We start from the raw sequence: 27,567 nt of genomic DNA, 5'->3' as shown, positions 1-27,567 counted from the left end.
TCCCCCCCAGCAAATCGCACCCAGTATGTGTATATATATATATATATATATATATATATATATATATATATATATATATGAGCAGGGCTGGACAGGCCGTCTGGCGTACCAGGCAAAATCCCGGTGGCCTAACGGTCCAAGTGGCCTGACGGTCCAAGATATTAATTAAATAATAATTATAATAATAATTTTACTTTGAATGACCTAGCGACTTGTCCACGGTGTACCCCGCCTTTCGCCCGTAGTCAGCTGGGATAGGCTCCAGCTTGCCTGCGACCCTGTAGAAGGATAAAGCGGCTAGAGATAATGAGATGAGATGAGGTTTTACTTTGAAACCGGCGGTCCGGCGCATAATATGGAGTCGCGGTGCCCTATTGGTCTATTTTCAGTGGACTGAACCAATCAGCGGTGCTCTGGCGCCCCCACCCCTCCCATGCCCCTTCCCTGCACCGAATCAGCTCCGCCAAGATTTTGCCTGGTTCATAGATTACCTGTGGAAGGATGGAGAAACCAAAATGCAAAGGTGGTGCGGCGAGGCTGCGAGAGAAAAAAATTAAACAGCTCGAAGCAGACGCAGCAAAATGCTCAAAAATAGCAGACCTGTTCACTGGAGGGACTGCTGTAGCCTCCACATCATCCCAGTTTGAGGTTTTTGAAAGGGAACCCAATGCCGAGGGACAGAATGAGGGAAGTGTAGCACAGCAGCAGCCGGTAAGCAAGCAGTAACGTTAGGACTAACTTAGGATAATAGGGACTTTAAGGTGATGGAAATAAGCAACGTTAGCTCTATATCACACGAGAATCATGAGCAACTGTTATTTTTACATGTCGTAGCAGTTGCATTAAATAGTGCTTTGCTTTCGTTTCTGCTCCACCATGCGAGTTCCAGAACAGGCGAGGTCACGAGGACCATGTTTTTACTGTACAAGCATGCCCGAAACCAACTCCAGTCCTTTCTTTTTGGTAACCTTGTTTGGTGTCATGTACACAAGTATGAGACGTTTATCTTATGATTAGGGCGTATTAAAAAATAAATGTGTACCCTTATGAAAAACACCCTGCGTTGTACTGCAGTTGGCCTATCTGCCGTTTTTATTCTGCAGTAGTATTGCAGTATACTATCATGCCTTCTGCAGTAAAAGCAATATTTTGCACATGGAAAAATTGGACTACAAAAATACTGCACTGCATAATGCACTGCATAATGCAATATTTTAGACGTGGGAATATTACAGCACTACAGAAAAATGGCAGTTTTCATGTTATACATTGCAGTTTTTTCATAAGGGTAGCTGAATACTGAGAGATTACTGAATAGAGTGGAGTGTATGTGTTGATGGTTAAGGTTGTTGCCCAGTTTTTCTAGGTTGTTCCAAATCGATTTATTTAATCAATTAATTATTTATGGAGTAGTTTATAAATTGCAATATTCTATCCCTCTCTTCCTGTCTAGTCAAGCCAGGCTCTTGTGGCAGGTGAGGGTGAAGAGAGTGAAGACACAGTAGATTACTTTTCACAACCAGAGCCTGGTAGGATGCAAGCATTTTTAATGCATCATCCCAAACAAGATGCTACAAACGCAATTGTAAAGAGGGTGTTCACTAACAAAGATGGCACAAGCAGGAAGTGGCTGACATACTGTAATCAACATCATGCTTTATTCTGTTTTGTATGCTTGGCTTTTCGCAAGACTACTGATTCCAGCCTATTCATAACTGGGATGTCAGACTGGAGACATGCCCACCAGAGAGCTGTAGAGCATGAAAAAAGCATGGCACATAGAGCCTGTGCTGAAGCTTATTTCTTAAACTGTTCAGAAGCTGACATAAACAGTCTGCTTAGGGGAAGACAGCTCACTGTTCACAGAGAGCAGATTAAGAGGAGGCGCCAGGTCTTAGAGCGCCAGGTCCAACCGGTGTGTTTGGCACCCCATAAAGACGGCACACACACACACTGCAGGGGGACAGGCAGACAGACTAACAGACGGGGTCATTGCAATACCTGGCCAAACCTCCTCCGGGTGGGCAGGTTACTAGTCGTTTGTACTCCAGTAATTATGAGCCTGTCAAAGTTTTAATATTGGCCTGCCTAAGTCAAAAATGCCCGGCCCATTTTTTTGTCCCAGTCCAGCCCTGTATATGAGAGAAAGAGAAAGAGAGAGAGAATAAATAAAGAAAGCAATGATTTCTAACTTTACTTTGACATGTATTTCATTTGACAGTATGAATCCAAGATAATTGTGTTTGATAATTTGTCAAAGACATGCAGAATAGGTAAAATACCATGGATGGATGGGATTTGGATAACTCACCTTCTATGGTGCATAATATCATGAAAGGAATCTGGAGGAATTTCAATGCATATAGGGCAAGGGTGCAAGCCTAAGCCGATTACCCATAATCTCCAATCCCTCAGATGGCACTGCATCAATAGCCACTGTTCATCTATCGCTGATATAACCACATGGGCTCGGGTTCACTTAGGCAAACTTTGTCAAGCACTACAGTTTGGAGTTACAGCCACAAATGCCAGTAAATTTTTACTGTGCAAAAAGGAAGCCTGATGTTAACTGTGTCCACAAGCGCCGTCGACTTCTCTGGGCTCAGAATAGGATGGGCTATCACAGAGTGTAAACATGTATTGTGGTCAGATGAATCAGTATTCCAGGTCCTTTTTAAAAGAAATGGATGCCATGTGTTCCAGACCAAATTCAACAAGGACCATCCAGACTGTTAACAGGAACAAGTAGAAAAGCCAGGGTCCCCATCGTATGGGGTTGTGTTAGTACCCTTGGCAAAGGCAACTTAACTTCTATGATGGTAGCATGAATACAGAAAAGTACATTGATATTTTGGAGCAACACAGAATATGACAAATATGAAACAAAAATATATGACAACAACGACCCTGTACTGTTGCACCCCTCAAGACCTGTTTGGAGGAAGAATGGGACAAAATAACACCTGGTACATTTCATCACTTGGTGTCTTCAGTCCCGAAATATATTTCAAGTGTTGTGAGAAGGAATGGCAACATTATAAAGTGGGAAATTCTTTACCGTCCCAGTTTTTTTTTTTGAAATGTGTTGCAGGAATCAAAATTGAAATATGTTTCTTTCGAAGGAAAAAAACCAATAAAATTCATGAGATAAAACATCAAATAATGTTCTGTTGTAGTGTTCTGAGTGCAAATCATTGTTTTCAGTTTTAATTTCAACATACCATCCCAAATTTTTCTGATTTGGAGTGGTAAAATTACTGTTCAGAGTGACTTTTTTCCTGATTATATTGAATTCTATGTTATTTCTTGTTCAATGGACAGATTAGAACTACAGCCCCAGCATTTTTATGGTCATAAAATACCTCTTTCTGAATTGACTGAGAATGTAACCAAACTTATCAATATTTAATTCATACTGTTCTCTGTTTCCAGATGATGAGGTGACAGTTGGAAAGTTCTATGCCACATTCCTCATCCAGGAATACTTCAGGAAGTTCAAAAAGCGGAAAGAGCAGGGCTTAGTGGGTAAAGTGCCTCCAAAAACAGCTCTCTCGCTGCAGGTGGGCCAAACACTGACAGTATATCCTATACTGTGCATACTGTACATACATACATACATACATACATACATACAATGTTGTGTATTTGGACTCTACCTTTCATCTTTGCCTCCACCATTCTGTGTGTGCCTCACTTGACCATTGCCCACTTCACAACCCTGCCTTTGTCTCATGTTTTTGAACTGTTTGCCTGCCTGTTTGCAAATAAACACTCTTCCTGCAATTATATCCATCATTTGCCTGCTTACATGACATACTGAGCCATGTGCTTCTCTTACCACTAGAGACAAACAATAAGTAAGCAAGTCCTCAGTTAACAATACATGTCAAGGCCATAAAGCAAAGGCTTAACTTGCCTAGCTTTGGTGTTGATCACTAAAAATGATCAAGAACAGTGATTGAAGGATTGATAAAAGGACAAAATGACTGCTGATACTGCTAAACATAACACCTAGTTAAAGTGCACAGGCAGTGTTTTTATACCCACCCAGCACCACGGCGCAACATAAATGACATTGTCGGTGATTGGCAACACATAAATGAACTGAATAGTGAAGTTTTAGAAGACATAGCAAGTCAGTGAGTGGATATTGACAGCAATACACCGGTAACCTCTGTAATTTCCATTACAGACGAAGAAATCATTGCTTCTGTTCATAATCCTTTAACTCAGTCAGTAAACTGTAATAGAAATTTGTGATAAAGAGAATGTGCCCAATATTTTCCATATAACGTGAGTGTTTGGTGTAACAAGTGGGTCCATTTCAGTATTACAAACTTTTCTGTATCATGACCTATTTGGATGTCACCCAAGGAGTTTGTTGTAGCAGGGTTGCAGTGTATATAAAACCTATCTATTGGAAGAATTGTTTCTGTTCAGTTCAGGCTTGTAGTACTCGAGTCCAGGACTTGGACTCAAGTCCAACTCGTGCCCTAATTTTAAGGACTCATGACCTGACTTGGACTTCAGCATTGATCACTCAGACCCGGACATGTGCATTAACTGCATTCAGACTTGTAAACTGGAGACGAGGACTCTGATTTTTTTTCTTTATTTTTTGTAACATGCCATAATAATTTGGCATAAGATATTTATATCTACATTAATTTTTGGACTAATTTCGTGCAATAGTGTCACACCTGCACGCCTTGGCATGTGTATCAGATAGACTCTCAAGCACACTCTGGACAGCATGCACGCCAAGCAGACTCTCGCGCACACACCGTAAATGACTCACACCTTCACAGGATTAAGGCGCAATCAGCACACCTATATAAAAACTGTGAAAACACACTTACTTTGTGAAGTATTGAGTTGTGTTGCTGATACATTACCAAGCCTTATTTCCTTTTTTGGTTTCCTGATTTCCTGTTTCTCCTCTTTGATTCTGCCTAGTCTATGATAGCCTGTTTGTGCCTCACTCGACCTATTGCCTGTTTCACCATTTTACAATTTTGCCTGATATTCTGGATTGTTTACCTGACTTCACTTGTACAGTGGTGCTTGAAAGTTTGTGAACCCTTTAGAATTTTCTATATTTCTGCATAAATATGACCTAAATCATCATCAGATTTTCACACAAGTCCTAAAAGTAGATAAAGAGAACCCAGTTAAACAAATGAGACCAAACTATTATACTTGGTCATTTATTTATTGAGGAAATGATCCAATATTACATATCTGTGAGTGGCAAAAGTATGAGAACCTCTAGGATTAGTAGTTAATTTGAAGGTGAAATTAGAGTCAGGGGTTTTCAGTCAATTGGATGACAATCAGGTGTGAGTGGGCACCCTGTTTTATTTCAAGAACAGGATCTATCAAAGTCTGATCTTCACAACACATGTTTGTTGAAGCGTATCATGGCATGAACAAAGGAGATTTCTGAGGACCTCAGAAGAAGCATTGTTGATGCTCATCAAGCTGGAAAAGGTTACAAAAGCATCTCTAAAGAGTTTGGACTCCACCAATCCACAGTCAGACAGATTGTGTACAAATGCAGGAAATTCAAGACCATTGTTACCCTCCCCAGGAGTGGTCAACCAGTAAAGATCACTCCAAGAGCAAGGCGTGTAATAGTCAGCGAGGTCACAAAGGACCCCAGGGTAACTTCTAAGCAACTGAAGGCCTCTCACACATTGGCAAATGTTAATGTTCATGAATCCACCATCAGGACAACACTGAACAACAATGGTGTGCATGGCAGAGTTGCAAGGAGAAAGCCACTGCTCTCCAGAAAGAACATTGCTGCTTGTCTGCAGTTTGCTAAAGAACAAGTAAGTAAGTAAGTAAGTAAAATGTATTTGTATGGCGCTTTTCACAGACAAACAGTCACAAAGCGCTTTACAATGTATCAAAGCCAAAAACAATAGGAAAGGAAGAAATAAAAATAATATAAATAAACAGTAAACAATAGCAAGCAAAACAAACCTAATAAAAAAGGTATAAATTAAAACAAATTCAAAGACAAAGTGGGCCCAGTTGTACAATAAGAAAAGCAAATAACAGATAAAAACAACCTAGCCAAAAGCCTGTCTAAAAAAGTGTGTTTTTAATTGGCTCTTAAAAGCATTTAAAGAAGGAGCAAACCTGAGTTCAGCAGGTAAGTCATTCCACAACCTGGGGCCAACCACTACAAAAGCACGATCACCCCAAGTCCTAAGGCGGGATCACAGGCTATTGGAAAAATGTTTTGTGGATGGATGAGACCAAAATAGAACTTTTTGGTTTAAATGAAAAGCGTCAAGGGCGGCACGGTGGTGTAGTGGTTAGTGCTGTCGCCTCACAGCAAGAAGGTCCTGGGTTCGAGCCCCGGGGCTGGCAAGGGCCTTTCTGTGTGGAGTTTGCATGTTCTCCCCGTGTCCGCGTGGGGGTGCTCCGGTTTCCCCCACAGTCCAAAGGCATGCAGGTTAGGTTAACTGGTGACTCTAATTGACCGTAGGTGTGAATGTGAGTGTGAATGGTTGTCTGTGTCTATGTGTCAGCCCTGTGATGACCTGGCGACTTGTCCAGGGTGTACCCCGCCTTTCGCCTGTAGTCAGCTGGGATAGGCTCCAGCTTGCCTGTGACCCTGTAGAACAGGATAAAGTGGCTAGAGATAATGAGATGAGAAGTGTCATGTTTGGAGAAAGGAAAACACTGCATTTCAGCATAAGAACCTTATCCCATCTGTGAAACATGGTGGTGGTATCATGGTTTGGGCCTGTTTTGCTGCATGTGGGCCAGGATCGCTTGCCATCATTGATGGAACAATGAATTCTGAATTATACCAGTGAATTCTAAAGGAAAATGTCAGGACATCTGTCCATGAACTGAATCTCAAGAGAAGGTGGGTCATGCAGCAAGACAATGACCCTAAGCACACAAGTTGTTCTACCAAAGAATGGTTAAAGAAGAATAAAGTTAATGTTTTGGAATGGCCAAGTCAAAGTCCTGACCTTAATCCAATCGAAATGTTGTGGAAGGACCTGAAGCAAGCAGTTCATGTGAGGAAACCCACCAACATCCCAGAGTTGAAGCTGTTCTGTATGGAGGAATGGGCTAAAATTCCTCCAAGCCGGTGTGCAGGACTGATCAACAGTTACCGGAAACGTTTAGTTGCAGTTATTGCTGCACAAGGGGGTGACACCAGATACTGAAAGCAAAGGTTCACATACTTTTGCCACTCACAGATACGTAATATTGGATCGTTTTCCTCAATAAATAAATGAGCAAGTATAATATTTTTGATCTCATTTGTTTAACATGGTTCTCTTTATCTACTTTTAGGACTTGTGTGAAAATCTGATGACGTTTTAGGTCATATTTATGCAGAAATATAGAAAACTCTAAAGGGTTCACAAATTTTCAAGCACCACTGTATTAATGACGAATATAAGTACATCTTCTGCACTTATATCCATCTCCCAACCATCACTGACAGAATACTTTGCAATCCCTGACAAAGAGAATGCACATTCACCTGTTCATACATCATGTTCAGGAACAAACTAATGTTAATGGCCTTGAAACAGCCACTGTCAAATGGTTCAGTTGGAGTATTGGACTTGGATTCAACTCGGATCAATAGTGGACTTGACTCGGATTCCACTCGAAAGTTTCTTTTATGACTCGGACTTGAACACTAGGGGACTCGAAACTGGACTTGGACTTGAGGTTTAGTGACTCGACTACAACACTAGTTCAGTCCAGTAAAATTGCAGAAATATAGTGGCCCAACACTATGTCTTTAGATCATATCTGGCTTCACTCCTGTCAGCCAATAGCAGGAAAATGAAGGTACAGTAGGCACAGGCTCATTAAAACTGGACAGTTGAAGACTTCAAAAAGACTAGATGACATTTTTCTAATCTCCCAACTGTCCAGTTTCAGTGACTCAGTGCCTACTGTAGCCTCATATTTCTGTTATTGGCTGACAGGAGTGGAACCAGATATGATCTTCCAAAGACATGGCAATGTCTTTTGCTGTTGTAGTTCATCCATCTCAAGGTTCAGGGTGTTATTCAGCACTTGTTCAGAGTGGATACTTTCATTGCCATATCCTTTCTGTCAGCTCAAACTAAACTCGTCATACCCCTCTGACCTCTCACATCACCAGAACTACCACTCATTTGATTTTTTTTTGCACCAGTCTGTGTAAATTGTAGTGACTGTTGTGCATGAAAATACCAAGAGATGAGCAGTTTTGAAATGTGCAAACCAGCCCAAATCTCCATGTACTGAACTGGTTCTATCTATTTGATTTAAAATGATGCATAAATAGTTTGGAAAGGGCATATCATAAGTTTGGCAGCATGTACTTAGCCAATCAACAGCAATGAATGAAGAAACATTATTATAACTCATTATTATAACACCTTTCTACTTGATACGGTCTAGAAATTCAAAATATATATACTGCCCTGCCAAAAAAAAAAAGTTGCATACTCTAATATTGGGTTGGACTGCCTTTAGCTTTGATTATAGCATGCATTCACCATGGCATTGTTTCAATAAACTTATGCAATGTCATAACATTTATTTCAGTGCAGAGTTGTATTATTTTTTTCACTGAGCTCTTGTGTTGAGGATGGGAGACTTGAACCACTACGTAAAGTCTTCTCTAGCACATCCCAAAGATTCCCAGTGGGGTTAAGATTGGGACTCGGTGGTGGCCAAATCATGTGTGAAAATGATTCTCCGTGCTTCCTGAACCAGTCTAATTTTATGCCTGTGTCATCAGGGAAGAAAATAAATCCATTTATGTGAATGACTATTCAGTACATTGAGGTCATCAGCTGACTTCATTTTATTGCCCCATAATCTTGCTGAGCCTCAACCTGATTGTAGTAAGTCCCAGATGTGGGTGGAGTACTGAAGCATGGCAGGTAGGAGATGATGTTCACAAGCACTTTATTTCTTATATTTTCATTGCTTTTCAGCTTCATTCACTCACTTACTGCTCACACACACACACACACACACACACACACACACACGCACGTTCTGGTCTGAAGAGCTCCCTTCTCTTTGCTGTCTCCCTCCTTTTCTATCCTCCACCATCACTGCAACAAACGCGCACACACACACACACAAACAACATTAATCGACAACAGGTGTATTGACTTTGCCACGCACCTTCCTTGGCCCCACCCTCCATTCACAAACCAAGGCTTGGCCACGCCCCCACTGTGATGTACCTCCATCGCACGACTCAGGCCAGGGAGCCATTCGGCCTGCAGTGGACTTCCCCACCTGAAGGGACCGGAAGTCTGCCACCACCATCTGTGCCCCTGGCCTGTGGACCACCTTGAATTTAAATGGTTGGAGGGTGAGATATCAATGGGTGATCCGCACATTGGCATCCTTCATGCAGTGGAGCCACTGGAGGGGCACATGGTCTGAACAGAGGGTGAAAGGGTGCTCCAGCAGGTAGTATTAGAGAGTGAGGACTGCCCACTTGATGGCCAGGCACTCCTTTTCGATGGTGCTGTACTTACTTTCATGCATGGAGAGCTTGTGACTGATAGACGTTCATCGCTCTCTACCTTTTGGGACAAAACAGCCCCCAGCCCTCTGTCTGATGTGTCTGTCTACAAAATAAAGGGGAGAGAGAAGTCAAGGGAATGTAGAAGTGACCCTCCACACAGTGCAGCTTTTACCTTAGTGAAAGCCTGTTGGCACTGCTCTGTCCACTGGACCGGATCTGGTGCTCCCTTTTTAGTGAGCTCAGCCAGCAGGCTGGTGATGTGCGAATAATTAGGTATGAACCTATGATAGTAGCCAGCCAGCCCCAGTAACTGTCTCACCCCCCTTTTTGGTCTTGAGCCTTGGGCAGGCCACAATCACTGCAGTCTTGTCAATTTGGGGATGCACCTGCCCATGACCCAAGTGGAAACCCAGATATTGTATTTCCACCCACCCAATAGTGCACTTTATAGGGTTAGCTATGAGACCCGCATGCCTCAGCAACTCTAGGATGGCCCTAAGGTTTTCAAGGTGCCGTGGCCAATCGTTGCTGTAAATAATGTCATTGAGGTAGGCTGCCATGTAGGTGGCATGGGGGTGGAGCATCATGTCCATGAACCACTGGAACATAACAGGAGCCCCAAATAACCCAGAAGGAAGCATGACAAACTGGTGTAATCCAAACGGTGTGGAAAAGGCCATTTTCTCTTGGGATAGAGGAGTCAAGGGGATCTGCCAATATCCCTTCGTCAAATCCAGTGTCAAATAAAAGTGAGCAGCACCTAACCAATCGAGCAACTCATAAATGTGAGGCATTGGTTATGCATCAAATTTAGACACTGCATCGACTTTTCTGTAGTCCACACAGAATCAGACTGACCTGTTGGCCTTGGAAACCAGGACCACCGGGCTGCTCCAGTCACTGTGTGACTCCTCGATTATGCCCATTTTGAGCATGGCCTTGAGTTCATCCCGAACCACCTTTTTTTGTGTTCAAGTAAGTGGTAAGGGCAGCTACGCACCACCACTCCTGGGGGCACTTCATTGTGGTGTTCTATGAGGTGGGTGTGGCCAGGAAGTGGTGAGAACACATCAGAAAATTCCTTTTGCAACCTGGCAACCTCTGTGAGTTGGGCCAGTGAAAGGTGGTCCCCACAAGGGACTGGAGCAGTTTGAGTTGTTACTTTTGTTTTTACCTCCGGCCCCAGTTTTGCCTTCTCTGGAACTACCAATGCCAATGCCACAGGGACCCTCTCATTCCAATGTTTTAACAGGTTGAGGTGGTATATTTGTAGTGCCCCACCCCTATCTGTTCGCTTCACTTCATAGTCAGCATCCCTGATTCACCATGTGCCCTCGAAGGGCCCTTGCCACTTGGTGACTAATTTGGAGCTCAACGTGGGTAATAATATGAGTACTTTCTCTCCTGGGGTGAACTCCCTAAGGTGCGCGCCCCGTCATACAACCAGGCTTGAGGTTCTTGTGCCTGCTGTAAATTCTCCTGGGTTAAGTGCATGAGGGTGTGGAGCTTTGCACACAGGTTGAGGATGTATTGAATTTTGTTTTTACTAGGTGAAGGCCCCTCCTCCCAATTTTCCCGCAGCACGTCCAAAATACCACAAGGCTTATGCCCATATGACAATTCAAACAGTGAAAATCCTGTGGAGGCTTGCGGGATCTCTCATGCTACGAATAACAGGGGCTTTAGCCATTTATCCCAATTATGTGCATCTTCCGGTGGTGTAGTGGTTAGCACTGTAGCCTCACAGCAAGAAGGTCCGGGTTCGAGCCCCGTGGCCGGCGAGGACCTTTCTGTGCAGAGTTTGCATGTTCTCCCCGTGTCCGCATGGGTTTCCTCCGGGTGCTCCAGTTTCCCCCACAGTCCAAAGACATGCAGGTTAGGTTAACTGGTGACTCTAAATTGACCATAGGTGTGAGTGTGAATGGTTGTCTGTGTCTATGTGTCAGCCCTGTGATGACCTGGCGACTTGTCCAGGGTGTACCCCGCCTTTCGCCCGTAGTCAGCTGGGATGGGCTCCAGTTTGCCTGCGACCCTGTAGAACAGGATAAAGCAGCTAGAGATAATGAGATGAGATGAGATGTGCATCTTCACTTACAAACTTCTGAATTAAATGTTTAAGGGTTTGATTAAATCGTTCCACTAAGCCATCTGTTTCTGGGTGATAGACCCTGGGGCAGATAGATTTAATTCCCAATAACGGGTTCGCACAGTTTGCATGACATAAACAGAGTGCCTTGGTCAGTCAGGATTCCTTTTGGAATCCCGACCTGGGAGATAACACAAAAGATTGCCTCTGCAATACTGCATGCTGAAATATTGTGGAGAGGCACTGCTTCTGGATATCACATTGTATAGTCCACTAGGACTAAAATAAAGCTATATCCCCATGCTGACCAATCTAATGGCCAAACGAGAGCCATACCAATTCTCTTGAAGTGGGTCTCGATTAGAGGGAGAGGGTACAAAAGTGCTTTGGGAGTGGCCATAGGATTTACTAATTGGCATTCACAGCATGCTGCACACCAACAATGGACATCCCTGTGAATCCCTGGCCAATAGAACTGTGGCCATTACTCAGGCTAGTGTTTTATCCTGTCCTAAGTGACTGGCCATTGAACTAAAGTGAGTCGCGTGGAATACGAATTCCCTACAGCTCTTTGGGATTATCAACTGGGTTAACTGTTCACTGGTTTGAGTGTCCTGCATCACTTGATACAACCTATCCTTAATAATAGTGAAATACTGTATGGGAAGGAGGGTGTTGTAGTTGGCTGGAGAGATTGACCATCAATTACTCTCATGTGGTCAAACACATTATGCAGAGTCTCGTATCGTGACTGCTCTAATGGGAAATCCTCAAGGGAATCCCCAAGAGAAGGAGGAGGGGCGAGCTGCTCCTCACTCCTCATATTGCCCTGACACGATGCTGATGTAGGCGGCTCTGTGACAGGTTCCCCAGTTAATGCCACACCGGGATCCCCCCATGACGTATTATCGCAGGACCCACCCCCTACTATGTGCTCCTTTAAGCCTCTGAACCCCGGCCAATCAGTCCCCAGAATCAGCGGGTGGGTGAGACGCAGATTAACTGCTGCCTTTATGCTATGCTTTTCTCCCCGAAATAGAACGTGAACACTAATGGATAATTGTGAACATCTCCGTGCACACACAAAACCTTCACCACTTGTGCTCTCCCCAATGCCTCATGTTGCACCAGACTTTGGTGGATTGAGGTCTTATTCCAGCTGGAATCCACCAATATGTGATACGTATCCCCTTGAACACTCATTGGTATATGATGTGCTCCAGCCCAATCTATGGCGGTCTCTGGCGCATCAGGGTCCGGACCACAGCTCCCACCTCCATGATGGAAGACTGACCCTGGAGATTCCCGGGCTCCCCGCAGCACCAGCATACCGGCCCAGGTTTCACCTCTGTACCGGTATTATGGGCATCACTCACCTGGGGGGGAAAGATACAGACACAAGAGAGGAAGACAGGAGGACATCATGGGTCTGGAAGGCCGGCTGGGGGTAGGGGGTCTGGCCCCTGCCTCCGTGGTGGGAATTGGAAGAGGAGAGAGGGAGGGAAGGAGAAGGAGAGAGAAAAAGAGAAGAGGCAATATGTCTGCCTGCCGTTGGAACTGCCACCAGATGGTCCAACTTGATAGCTTGATCTAGTGACACCGGGGGATGACACTGGACCCACTCTACCATTCCTTCCAGAAGCCATGCGATGAACTGCTCCAGTGTCACTAGGTCAATGGTTCCCTCAGCGTCGCCAGCAGGCATTCCAGAGCTGTTGGCCGAATGCAAACGGCTGAACAACCTCCTCCAGTGTCAGCGTCCTGAAGCACTCTAGCTATATTGTTCTGGGGAGCGGCTGACACACTGCAGGATGGCTCACTTCAGGTCTGCGTATATGGGCCAGCTGTCAGCAGGGAGCTACTGCGCAGCAAGCTACACCTCGCCAGTCAGTAGCAGAAGTATGTGCACCATGCGCTGCTCAACTGACCACCCCCATGCTTTGGCTGCTTGCTCAAAGAGTGAAATAAAGGCTCCTGGATTGTTGTGTGGCCCCATCTTTGTGAGGGCTATGTGGGGAGGGTCTGCTGCGGTGGCGGTTGAGGACCCCGCTGACATGAGCAGGTCCTGGAACACCTGGCAACCTTCCTGCTGGGCCAGCATCAAGGCTTCGAAGTGTTCTTCTTGCTCCTTTTGGAGAGCGATCAGCGCTTGGTGCTGGTTCTGTTGAGCAGTAGCGAAGGCATGGATGAGGTCCTTGAATGGGGAGGATTCCATGTGTGGTTCCCTTCAGTATTCCTGGGTTTCGGCACCACTGTAGTAAGCCTCTGATGTGGGTGGAGTATTGAAGCATGGCAGGCAGTAGATGATTTTCACACACTTTATTTCTTATATTTTCATTGCTTTTCAGCTTCATTCACTCACTTACCACTCACACACACACACACACACACACACACACACACACACACACGTGTTCTGGTCAGGAGAGCTCCTTTCTCTTCACTCTTTTCTGTCCTCCACCATCACTGCAACAAACACACACACACAACATTAATCGACCACAGGTGTATATTGACTTTGCAACTCTCCTTGGCCCCGCCCTCCATTCACAAACCGACACTTGGCCATGCTCCCACTGCCACATTGACCAACTGAAGTTGAACCAGTGATATGTGATCATGGTTAGTCAGGATTTTTTTCCAACCACATTTTTTCCACAAAATTGATGGTTCACCACTATCCTTCCATGGTTTGAATAATGTGTTGGACAGTTCTTAACCCAATTCCAGTCATTTCACCAATCTCCTTAAGCCAATAATTTGACCCTTCTGAAACATCTTTTCCATGGGCATGGGATATGTCTTCCAACATGTTTGTTTAAGAAATGAGAAGCTACTCACTGCATCAGTTATGGTTAAAATAATTGTTCCCAGCATTCATCACTGCCGTAATTATCCAATCAAAGGCTCTTATGCATGTGCTTATTTAAATCCAATAGTGACTTTTTTTTCCTGGCCAGGCAGTGTAGCTTAGCTACAATACATGCACACTGCAATCAATAAATTTAAACTGGGTTCAATAAGGTGCTAAGCTAAGCTGGATTTTGCATGAATGTTATGACTGAGCTTGTATCGGGTCTGGTTTTGAAGTGACATCTAGTTTCATTTAGCAGATTTGACAACACTATTAGTCATGACATGATTCGATGACAGGTGGTCAGAGGAGATGCATTCAAGAGACATGAAAATACCAAGGACAAACAGCTCTGCTGGCCACTCAGCTAGATCACCTGAGATGGACATTAATACTAAGTCTCACTCAATACTTGAGAATATATTAGCAAAATTCAATCTTTAGCCTTCCCATTTGTTCCCTACATAGCATCAGGTGTCCTATTTAATGCAAGACACAAATGCATAAAGTGGCATATTCAGAGAATTCAGTACCAAAATTGCATACATCCATATTTAGTCCTCAGATGTAACTACAGACTTAAGTTCTATTTAGAGGTTGCACAAGATTTGTGCACACAGAATTTACTTTGAATAAAACAGAAGCATTTCTCAGTTAAACACATTCCTAAACTTGGACTTGAGCCCATTTTTCTTGTGGCATTACCTCAAGTATTAATCAGTATTAAGTTCAGCACCACTCTCTGACATGACACCACAATATGTCACACTGAAGTCAAGTCAAGTTTATTTGTATAGCGCTTTTAACAATAAACGTTGTCGCAAATCAGCTTTACAGAATTTGAACGACTTAAAATATGAGCTAATTTTATCCCTAATCTGTCCCCAATGAGCAAGCCTGTGGCGATGGTGGTTCCCTCAGACGACATGAGGAAGAAACCTCGCGAGGAACCAGACTCAAAAGGGAACCCATCCTCATTTGAGCAACAACAGACAACATGAATATAAACATTAACAGTCCTGACATAAAGTCAGCTTCGTTGATGCTATAAACCCCCCACCGACGGAAACCCGAGCGCAAAACCTTTCACGACAACCACAGTCCCAAAGTCAGCAAGTCAAATGCAGCCCTAAAGTCAGCAAGTCAGCTGCAGTCCCCAGCCACAAAAGCACCACTGCAAGAGCCCAGAGCATCCTCCAGGCACGACCTCCAACTGTCCACATGGGGCCGTCCTCCACAGGAGCGATGCGATGAGACTCCAACCAGACACAGGGCACCAGGATGGATCAGGCAGGTCCGAGGAGCAGAAGAGGTCAGCATCTCAATCCCAGGACCGACATGTAGCTCAGAGGGACAGATCTGAGGGGGGGGGGAACACAGATTGTTAGGTATGTGATGTGATGAGACTCCAACCAGACATAGGGCATCAGGATGGATCAGGCAGGTCCGAGGAGCAGAAGAGGTCAGCATCTCGAGCTCAGGATTGACATGTAACTCAGAGGGACAGTTTTTTTTTGGGGGGGGGGGAGGAGAAAGAGAGAGATTACAGGTTGTTAGGTATGCCCAGTGTCACCTGAATTAGTAGGAACAGTATACATGTTGCACTGAGTACAAGCAGGGACTTTGGCAACTAAATATGACAGCATAACTAAAAGGGGAGAGCCAGAAGGTAACACAGGCATGAGGGACATAAAACAGCCAGCCACTACACCGTTAACAGACTCAAGTGAGCAAGTGAGTGGGGGACTGACAGAATCCATACATCCCAGTTTACCAAAACACTCTATGTCTGAGGATCCTCCAGATCTATGCCTTTACCTCATAAACACCATTAACAAAAGGCTTGACTAAACAGATATGTTTTCAGCCTAGACTTAAACATGAAGTGCATGTTTTGGACTGTAAACACACTCAGAAAACCATGTAATGCAATTTGAGACCAATATTAAATATGTATATGATGTGATGATGATGATGATGATGATGATGCTCTTTATTGTCACTAGTCACATGTACCAGTGAAATTAGCCATCAACCTGTCCGTACATATACAACATACAATTGACATAGGGTAGACAGGACAGGAAGACAGGGATGAAGATAAAAAGGAAACACAACATGAGGAAAGATAAGGAAAAAAAGAACACCCCCCCACTATGCTCCTGTCAGGAGTACAGTGTGGGAACATTTAAAAAACCTTTGCACATAAGCACACAACAACACAAGTACACTTTAAACACGGGACTTGAGGGGGGGAATCAGGGGTAGGGGGTAAGGGGGGGAGGGGGGAAGGGAGGAGGTAATCCAGCGCAAGCAAGCAGCCGTCCGCTCCTGCAGCCATGAAGGCGCTGGTCACGCACCCGCTTGTCACACTGGGGGTAAAAATGGTGACCACGGAAAGTTAGAGAAGGAATGCGAGGAATGCGAGAGTGTCTCCTGACAGTGACCTTCAGGGGGAAATGTTGTCTCAGCAACGGCCTGAACCGAGGCCGGTGCTGTCTCAGGGAGCTGAATGTCGATAAGATATAAATTGTTTGGTCTTTCCAGACGCAGTCTTTGCATGTCCACACCGCTCGTCCATATCTGTCCATTCCGTCCATTCTATTCAAATTCAAATTGATCTCCGAAAAACGTATTCCTTGCAAAGCTGAAAGCTGCTCCGAGATAACAACCATTTTGTGGTTAAAGTTCTGAATGTCCACAGTCCGAGTGCCAACAGCTTTGCCCACCACTCCAATCATATCGGGCAGCTTTGTGGGGCTTTGATCAGCTGTCACCGTTGTCTGATTTCCTCGATATACCAGGGCAATGCCTAATCCAATCAGCAAAAGTCCTGTAATCATGGTTCCGAATAGGTAGATATCTTCAATGTCCTCCACAGAAAGAATCGCCAGGCACACAACCCACCACCGCTCCCACGTGTCCATCGTGTAACCGGCCACAAACGTTCCGGCAGGACAGACAGGTTCCCCTGAACCCAGGCTTCTCGTCGAGAAAACTGTGTCAATTTCGTTAGGAGACCAGTTTATCAATTCCATGCTTTTTTTAGTTTAGAAAGTAATGCAGGGAGAGTCTCTTCAAAAAGTACAGCAGACAAGACAAGACACAGAAGCACAAGCAGGGAAAAAAGGAGGGAGAGGGAGAGCAGAAAATACGACCGCCTTCCGTGGAAGCATGGAGAGAGAAAAAAATACTAATAATTAATTAATAGTATTTTATCTTTAAAGTGCACAAAACAGTTTTAAGCATACATGACACTGGAAGAGACAGCATCCTCAATGGAACCACTGCTTATTTTGAGGACCAAATTATTTAAATTAAAAAACAAAGCAAAAAATCAAACAAACAAAAAAACATTAAAGGTGAATGTCAAAGTGTAGGCATGGAAGGACAAAATTGCAGGGAAGAGTGGGTGCATCGCAAACTGGTGAACAAAGCCAAGTCGTGTGACGCGAATCGAGGTCAGGTTCATGCCAAAGGTCAGTCAATGTGCAATCAGCGTGTTGGAGGAAAACCAGAGTCTCAAAGTCAGTAAATATGTAGTGGGAATCAGAATACACTAGAGTCAGGTCAAAGAAACAGAAAGGCTCTGCATGCTCAGGTATGAGAACACAGAACAATACTTCACAACAGGCTGGAGTGTTTGGCATGCTTATATAGGGAGAGTGATTAGAAATAGGTGTACTCCCAATCAGAATTCGGGAAAGGGAGGGCGCTGTGGCACTTGGGATTTGTAGTCCGTGGCGGCCATGTTTGAAGGCTGCCAGGAACTTGCACTGTTACTGACAGTGAACAGTAAGTGTAGCAGATGAGTGCTTGGTTTCCTTCAGACTGTGAGCATGTTTTGATGATAGGCAAGTGCATCAAATTAACAAAAACTAGACAGAACTTGACGCCAATGGCATCAATGGGGATGCCTCCGCCTGGTAGACTACACACCTTATTAAGTTGTGATTTGGGGATGGACATTTGACCTCACAGTAATCTTGACCTGGTGAAATTACTTGTATTAGCCTTGGAGATATTGTGTTCACAAGGTTTTCGGACAGACATTTGACCTCACAGTGACCTTGACCTCAGACCTTTTGATCACAAAATCTAATCAGTTTATCTTTGTCCCCAAATGCACAAATGGTGAAAGTTTGGTGAAATAATAATAATAATGCATTTTATTTAGAAGCACCTTTCAAAACACTCAAGGACACTATACAAACAGTAAAAACGAGTAAAAAAAACAGTAAAACAAGACACAATAAAAGCACAGAGAAAGTAGACAGAGAATTTAGAGATGGTAAGAGTCACAGTGAATATGCTCACTGAAACAAGTGAGTTTTCAGTCTGGATTTGAATAGAGGTAGAGAGTCGATATTATGTATGTCGGGGGGGGAGTGAATTCCAGAGTTGGGGAGCAGAGCGACTGAAAGCTCTACTCCCTATAGTACTGAGGCTGGCAGAGGGGACAGTGAGGAGGATGGAGGAGGAGGATCGGAGGGAGCGAGAGGGGATAGCAATGTGGAGAAGATTGGACAAATATGGAGGGGTAAGATTATGGATGGCCTTGAATGTGTGGAGTAGAATTTCGAAATTGATCCTGTATTTAATAGGGAGCCAGTGGAGAGTCTGTAGTGTTGGGGTGATGTGATGAAAAGAGGGCATATTGGTGATGATATGGGCAGCTGAATTCTGGACCAATTGGAGCTTATGAAGGGATTTTTGAGGGAGACCAAAAAGGAGAGAATTACAGTAGTCAATGCGGGAGGTGACAAGACTGTATACAAGAATGGAAGTGGTGTGGGAGGTGAGGGAGGGGCGAAGACGATTTATGTTGCGTAAGTGAAAATAAGCAGACCATGTAGTGTTATTGATATGAGAGAGGAAGGATAGAGAGCTGTCTAGGATGACACCCAGGCTCTTGACCTGAGGGGAGGGGGAGACTATAGAACCGTCAATTGAAAAGGAGATACTGTCAACTTTGGAGAGGGTGGATTTGGTGCCTACAAGGAGGACTTCAGTTTTGTCGCTGTTCAGTTTCAGGAAGTTAGAGGTGAACCAGGATTTGATTTCAGCTAAGCAGGTGGTAAGGGAGGGAGGGTGGAAGAGGGTTTTCCAGACAGGTAGAGCTGGGTGTCATCTGCATAGCAATGAAAGTTGATATTAATTAATGAAATTCCTATGATTTGCCTTGGAGATATTGTGTTCACAAGGTTCCCGGACAGACATTTGACCTCACAGTGACCTTGACCTTAGACCTTTTGATCTCAAAATCTAATCAGTTCATGTTTGTCCCAAAGCGCACAAATGGTGAAAATTTGGTGAAATTCCTTTCATTAGCCTTTGAGATATCGTGTTCACCAGGTTTTGGGACGGACAGACGGACAGACGGATGCACGCACGGACGCACGGACTAACGGACAACCTGAAAACATAATGCCTCCTGCACCTTACAGTGGCAGAGGCATAAAAATACTGGCATTATTTTATTAATTTGACAATTCAAAATAGCAATGTAAAAGTGTGATCAAACAGATGACATCCCACAGAAATGTTATGATCCCAAAACAATTTATATAATTAATCAATCCAATATAGTTGATTTATTTTAATCATGTGTTCATTAACTTATGTGCACAAGTAACTGTCAAAGCAATTTAGAAAAAAATCATACAAAATATCAGTATGTGCAGGATCAAATGCTATTTTATAAGCCGCTGAATAATGAGGTTGGAAGCCATACATTTTACTTAAACCTAAATTTGCAGTGATTCAAGATTCAAGATTTTTATTTGTCATATACACAATAACGGCGGCACGGTGGTGTCGTGGTTAGCGCTGTCGCCTCACAGCAAGAAGGTCCTGGGTTCGAGCCCCGGGGCCGGCGAGGGCCTTTCTGTGCGGAGTTTGCATGTTCTCCCCGTGTCCGCGTGGGTTTCCTCTGGGTGCTCTGGTTTCCCCCACAGTCCAAAGACATGCAGGTTAGGTTAACTGGTGACTCTAAATTGACTGTAGGTGTGAATGTGAGAGTGAATGGTTGTCCATGTCTATGTGTCAGCCCTGTGATGACCTGGTGACTTGTCCAGGGTGTACCCCGCCTTTCGCCCGTAGTCAGCTGGGATAGGCTCCAGCTTGCCTGCGACCCTGTAGAACAGGATAAAGCGGCTATAGATGATGAGATGAGATGAGATACACAATAACAGACACAGCGGTTTATTATTGGGTAATGAAATTCTTATTTTGCAATTGCCCGACCAAACTATGCTTACCAATATAAAAAGATATATATATATATATATATATATATATATATATATATATATATAAGTGCATATGGAATGCAAAATATAAAGGTAGAGTGAAAAATGAAGATAGCATTTAAAAAAAAGGGAGAAGCAAACAAAACAGTGTGCAAATATAGAGGTAGATATACTGTGCAATGTCTTTTAAAAAAAGGAGAGGCAAACAAACAATGTGCAAACATAGAGGTAGATATACTGTGCAATGTCTTGTGCAAAATTGCTAATATAATCCGTGGTTCAAAGCCTGATGGAAATATAGAGGTAGATGGTGATTATAATCCGTGGTTCAAAAGCCTGATGGAAATATAGAGGTATATGGTGATTATAATCTGTGGTTCAAAAGCCTGATGGCCTGAGGGTAAAAACTGTTTGTCAGTCTAGTAGTCCTTGCTTTCACACTCCTGTAGCGTCTGCCAGATGGTAGGAGCGTGAATAGTGTGTGTTGTGGGTGTGTTTGGTCCCTGATGATGCTCAAATCTCTTCATCAAGTTTGCGGATGACACGACTGTGGTGGGTCTCATCAACAATGGCGATGAGACAATCTACAGGAGTGAGGTGAGCCGCTTGGCCATGTGGTGCAAGGACAACAATCTCCGTCTGGACGTGGAGAAGACAAAGGAGATTGTTGTGGACTTCAGGAGAGCGCACACCCAGCATGCTCCACTATCTATTGACGGTGCTGCAGTGGAGAGGGTGAGCAGCACCAAGTTTCTGGGTGTGCACATCTCTGAAGACCTGTCCTGGAGCAACAACACCACATCACTGGCCAAAAAAGCCCAACAGCATCTGTACTTCCTCCGCAAACTGAGGAAAGCAAGAGTCCCGGCCCCCATCATGCACACATTCTACAGAGGCACCATTGAGAACATCCTGACCAGCTGCATCACCATGTGGTACAGCGCCTGCACCATGTCCTGCTGCAAGACTCTGCAGCACATCATGAGAGCAGCTGAGAGGATCATTGGTGTCTCTCTCCCTTCTCTAATGGATATTTATAACTCCCGCCTCACCTGCAAAGCCATCAGGATTGCAGGTGACCCCACCCACCCATCTCACAGCCTCTTCAGTCTGCTGTCATCGGGGAGGAGACTGCGGAGTCTCTGGCCCAAAACCAGCAGGCTCAAGGACAGTTTCTTTCACCAGGCGGTCAGGAAGCTCAACTCCCTCCCTGTTCTGCCCCTCCTCCCCCCTCTGCCCCCTGCCACAGATTCTGCTCGCACACCCCCCTGCCCCCCCTTCAACATCTGACATGTCACCCTCACAGTCCCCCCCCCCCCCAACACACACATACACACACACATACTCTTAACGTTCATTAACACACTGAACTCAGGGACTGCACATTTCACTTTACCTCGCTCATTTGCACTATTCCGCACTACTTCACCTTAACAGCTACTAGTTTATTGTTTATACTGCTTATTTCATGTTTACCTGCTATACCTCAAGTGCCCTTGACTGTTTATTTGCACCAATTTATGTGTGTGTGTATGTGTGTGTGTGTGTGTGTGTGTACATATATGAGTGTTTAGTCTATGTCTAGTTTGTACACAAACACAAAAAACAAAAAGAAAAAAGCTCCAGTGAGAAGCGGTAGCCAGAATGTGCATGACGTATTCTCAACCGGAAACAGAAATAACATGTCTTTCACTTTCACTCTTGCTGGCAATCTTCTCTCACAAATCACTCCTGATGCAACTGTCCCCAATCTTTCTGGGATTGTGACTGACACTGAGTATGCACTGGCTTGTGCAAACCCAGTGGCTGGGTATTTTACCTAATCTGCATGTCTTTCAACCATGGAGGAAACTGGAGCACCTGAAGGAAACCCACACAGACATGGGGGAAAACATGCAAACTCCACACACTTGGCCATGGGGTTCGAACCCGGAACAGTCTTACTATGAGGCAACAGTGCTAACCACTACACCACCATGCCACCCTCCATCCTTTCCAACCTGCTTGCACTGTCTTCTTCACTTCTCCTCTGCACTCACCATTGCCTTGTACAGTTGACCCCAGATATATGAACTCATCTGCTTTGACCACCTCTATTCCTTGTAGATGTACCATTCCACTGTCCTCACCCTCATTCACACACATACTCCATCTTGCTCTGACTGACTTTCATTCTCCTTCTCTCTAGTGCATACCTCCATGTCTGTAAGTTTTCTTCCATTTGCTCCCTGTTGTCACTACAGATCAAGTTTCAAGTTTATTTTTTATAGCACTTTTAATAGACATTGTTGCAAAGCAGCTTTACAGAATTGAAATGGCTTTAAAGATGAGCTAATTTTATCCCTAATCTATCCTCAATGAGCAAGCCTGTGGCAACGGTGGCAAGGAAAAACTCCCTCAGACGACATGAGAAAGAAACCTTGAGAGGAACCAGACTCAAAAGGGAACCCATCTTCATTTGGGTGATAACAGATAACGTGATTATAACATTAACAGTTTTAACATGAAGTCAGTTTCGTTGATGTTATAACTCTTCATTTATGGAAACTTGAGTGCAAAACTGTTCATGACAACTGGAGTCCTAAAGTTAGCAAGTCAACTGTAGTCCTCAGCCATAAAAGCATTACTGTAAGTGTCCAGAACATCTTCCAAGTGTGACTTTCAACTGTACATATGGGGTCGTCCTCCACAGGAGCGATGTGATAAGACTCCAACCAGATGTAGGGCATCAGGATGGATCAGGCAGGTCCGAAGAGCAGAGGAGGTCAGCATCTCAATCTCAGGATTGACATGTAACTCAGAGGGACAGACAGGGGGAGGGGGAGAGAGAAAGAGAGAGAAAACACAGGTTGTTAGATATGCCCAATGTCACCTGATGAGTTAGAGCAGTATACATTTTGCGCTGAGTGCAAGCATGGACTCCAGGAAAGCTAACTATGACAGCATAACTAAAAGGGGAGAGCCAGAAGGTAACACAGGCATGAGGGCACCCCGGGACATAAGCAGCAGTCACTACACCATCAACAAGCTCAAGTGAGCAAGCAAGTGGGAGACTGACAGCATCCATACATCCCAGTTTACCAAAACACTCTATGTCTGAGGACCCTCCAGATCTACTCCTTTCTCTCATAAACACTATTAACAAAAAGCTTGACTAAACAGATATGTTTTCAGCCTAGACTTAAATGCTGAGACTGTGTCTGATTCCTGAACACTACTTGGAAGGCTGTTCCATAACTGTGGGGCTTTGTAAGAAAAGGTTCTGCCCCCTGATGTAGCCTTCACTATACGAGGTACCAGCAGATAGCCTGCACCTTTTGATCTAAGTAGGCGTGGCAGGTCATAAAGGACCAGAAGTTTGCTCAGGTACTGTGGCGGGAGACCATTCAGTGTTTTAAAGGTCAATAGTAGTATTTTATAAATAATATGAAATTTGATTGGGAGCCAATGCAGTGTGGATAAGACAGGGGTGATGTGGTCATATTTTCTAGTTCTAATAAGGACTCTTGCTGCTGCAAGGTCACAATATCATCTGCAAACATCATTGCCTCTTGCCTGATGTCATCTGTCAACCCGTCCATTATCATTGCATACAAGAAAGGGCTTAGGGCCAAGCCCTGGTGCAATCCAACGTTCGCCTTAAATGCTTCTGTCATTCCCACTGCACATCTCACTGCCTTCACACTGTCCTCATACATATCCCGCACCAGTCTCACATACTTCACCGCCGCTCCCAATTTCCTCATGCAGTACCACAACTCCTCTCTCAGCACCCTGTCATATGCCTTCTCTAAATCCACAAACACACAGTGCAGCTCCTTCTGGCCTTTTATACTTTTCCATCAACATTCTCAAAGCAAATATTTAATCTGTAGTACTCTTTCCTGGCATGAAACCATATTGCTGCTCACATATCTCCACCTATCCTCTGATCCTAGCTTCCACTACTCTTTCCCATAACTTCATGCTGTGGCTGGTCACCTTTATGCCTTTATAGTTACTGCAGCACTGGACATCACCCTTGTTATTGAGTATCAGTTCCAGTATACTTCTTCTCCACTCCTCAGGCAACCTCTCACTTTCCAAGAGCTTGTTGAACAATCTAGACAAAAACTCAACTGCCATCTCTCCGAAGCATCTCCATGCCTCCACTGGTATATCATCTGGGCCAACTGCCTTACCACTTTTCATTCTCTTCATAGTTCTCCTTACTTCCTCCTTGCTAATCTGATGTACTTCCTGATTCACTATCTCCACCTCCGCCAACCTTATCTTTCTTTTATTTTCTTCATTCATCAGCTTCTCAAAGTACTCCATCCACCTTCTCAACACATAATCTTCACTTGTCACCACATTTCCATCTGCATCCTTTATCAGCCTTAACCTGTTGCACATCCTTCTCAGCTTGATCTCATTGTCTTGCTCAGGTCCTTTTCTCCATCCTTAGTTTCTAACCTTTCATATAGTTCATCATACGCCTTTTCCTTCGCCTTTGCCACTGCTCTCTTTGCTTTCCTTCACATCTCCTTGTATTCTTGTCTGCTCTCTTGATCTCTCTTTTTATCCCAATTTTGCTTTGCCAACTTCTTCCTCCTTATACACTCCTGGACTTCCTCATTGCACCACCAAGTCTCCTTGTCTTCCTTTCTTTGTCCTGATGTCACTCCCAGCACTTTCCTAGCTGTCTCCCTCACCACTTCTGCCATAGTTGCCCAATCATCTAATACGTCTTCACCCAATGCCTGTCTCACCATATCCCTAAATTCTAACTTACAATCTTCTTCCTTCAAATTCCACCATCTGATTTTTGGTGTAGCTTTCTCTTTCTTCTTCTTTTTACCTCTAAGATTATCCTCCCAACACCATCCGATGCTGATCAGCTACACTCTCCCCTGTTATCACTTTGCAGTCTCCAGTCTCTTTCAGATTGCATTTCTGACAGATACTCCACCCAAGGACACCTTCCTCCATTGTTATATGTTACTCTTTACTCTTCTTTCTTCTTAAAGTATGTATTCACCACAGCCATTTCCATCCTCTTTACGAAATCCACGACCATCTGCTCTTCCATATTTCTCTGCTCCACTCCATTACATACCCATCACCTCCTCATCACCCCAATCCCTTCTCCAACATGCCCATTTAGGTCTGCTCCAATCACCACTCTTTCCTTTTTTGGTATACTTTCAACCACTTCATCCAACTCACTCAGAAATTTTTCTTTCTCCTCCATCTCGCACCTCATTTGAGGGACATATGCACTGACAATGTTCATCATCATCCATTTGATTTCCAGCTTCACACTCATCACTCTGTCACTCATGCCCTTTATCTCCAACACACTCTTAACATACTCTTCATTCAGGATTACCCCATGCCATTTCTCCTCCCATCCATACCGTGATAGAAAAGATTGAAACCACCTCCAATGTTCTTAGCCTTACTTCTCTTCCACTTTGTTTCTTGTACACACAGGATGTCAATCTTTCTCCTCTCCATCATATCAGCCAGTTCTCTTCCTTTACCAGTCACCATGCCAATATTTAAAGTTCCAACTTTCAATTCCACTCTCCTGCCTTTTCTATTCTCACATTTCTTCCAAATTCACCTTCCACCTCACTTTCTCCTTCTTTTCCCACCAGTAGTATAGTTTCCCCTGGTACCCTGCTGGGAGGCAATTCCAGTGGCCAGCCTCAACCAATCCAGTATGAAAGTCCTCTTCATCATCTGCATAGTTGATTTGGCATGAGTTTTACACTGGATGCCCTTCCTGACGCAACTCTCCCCATTTATCCAGGCTTGGAACCAGCACTAAGAATGCACTGTCTTGTGTAACCCCCGGGGCTGGTTTAATATCCTTATACCTGACGATTTATAAAAAATGCCATCAGAAATCATTGAATTGTTAATAGAAGTCTGAAGATGGCATTTATTCTTTGATGTAAATCATGAGTCATGGATAATATTTGCAGTTCATCTTTACTGCAAAACTTCAAGTTTCATGTGGCCAAGTCGCACAATGTTATGTAACTTTGCTCTAATTTTAAGAACTTTTAATTGTATCTATTTTTAACTCTAATTAAAAATTACTCTTTTCTCAGAATTTTGCCAGTTAAGACCAAAATTTAACTTTTGTGACTTCATATATCATCCCAGCCTGGGGGTTGAGACAGTGCACTACTTCAAATATTGCCGTCTCTTTACTAATCATTAATCACCCTACATAATTTCAGAAACAGTAGTTATTAACAAGCAGTTACTACCTACAATATTATATGAATACTACCTACATAATATAATATGTATTAATGTCCAATATTTGGCATCCTGCAATTGCACTGAAGTAAAATGTTATTATTTTTACATTTTAAAGAAAAAGTTCGCATTTTGTTGCCACAATTGATTAATAAATTTTACACATAACAGAAAATGACTTTATTTTATTACTAGCAGGTGTTTAATTCTGAATATGTATTTGAGGTAGGCTGGCCTGCGTACACTGCATGAAATGGGCCCAGAAATACGGAGAGCAATATCAGGAGACCTCACTGCAGAGGAGGAGCTGGAGAAGGCCATGAAGGAAACAGTGTGTGCTGCATCTGAAGATGATCTCTTCAGGGTGAAGGTCTGATTTATTTTTTTTAACTTCTCTTTTGCTCAGTCTAGACCATAGCTACAGCTTCTGCTCTTGGTAACACATTAATTGTTTCTAAAAAGAACTGGTATAATTTACTTTGGGCCCAGTTTCCTAAACACATTATAGTGTTGTGATCATCTTAAGTATAATATAGTGTGATTGAAGAAATATTATATTCATGCATGTCTGGTGCTATATACAGTTATGTGGAAG

At 43.8% G+C, this 27,567-nt stretch overlaps 1 protein-coding gene across 1 annotated transcript in view; it reads left to right on the top strand.

The window, feature by feature from the left end:
- The window catches only part of cacna1c (calcium channel, voltage-dependent, L type, alpha 1C subunit), an 880,695-nt gene that overhangs the window by 779,404 nt on the left and 73,724 nt on the right, over positions 1-27,567 (top strand). The window contains exons 40-41 of the mRNA XM_060902748.1: positions 3,433-3,560; positions 27,202-27,342. Coding sequence (XP_060758731.1) covers positions 3,433-3,560; positions 27,202-27,342 — 269 coding nt within the window. The remainder of the gene's footprint in view (positions 1-3,432; positions 3,561-27,201; positions 27,343-27,567) is intronic.

Source organism: Neoarius graeffei, chromosome 21 (assembly GCF_027579695.1).
Source record: "Neoarius graeffei isolate fNeoGra1 chromosome 21, fNeoGra1.pri, whole genome shotgun sequence".
Lineage (NCBI taxonomy): Eukaryota > Metazoa > Chordata > Actinopteri > Siluriformes > Ariidae > Neoarius > Neoarius graeffei.
The sequence above is the reverse complement of the archived record's forward strand: the minus strand, read 5'-3'. Positions and strand labels throughout refer to the sequence as shown.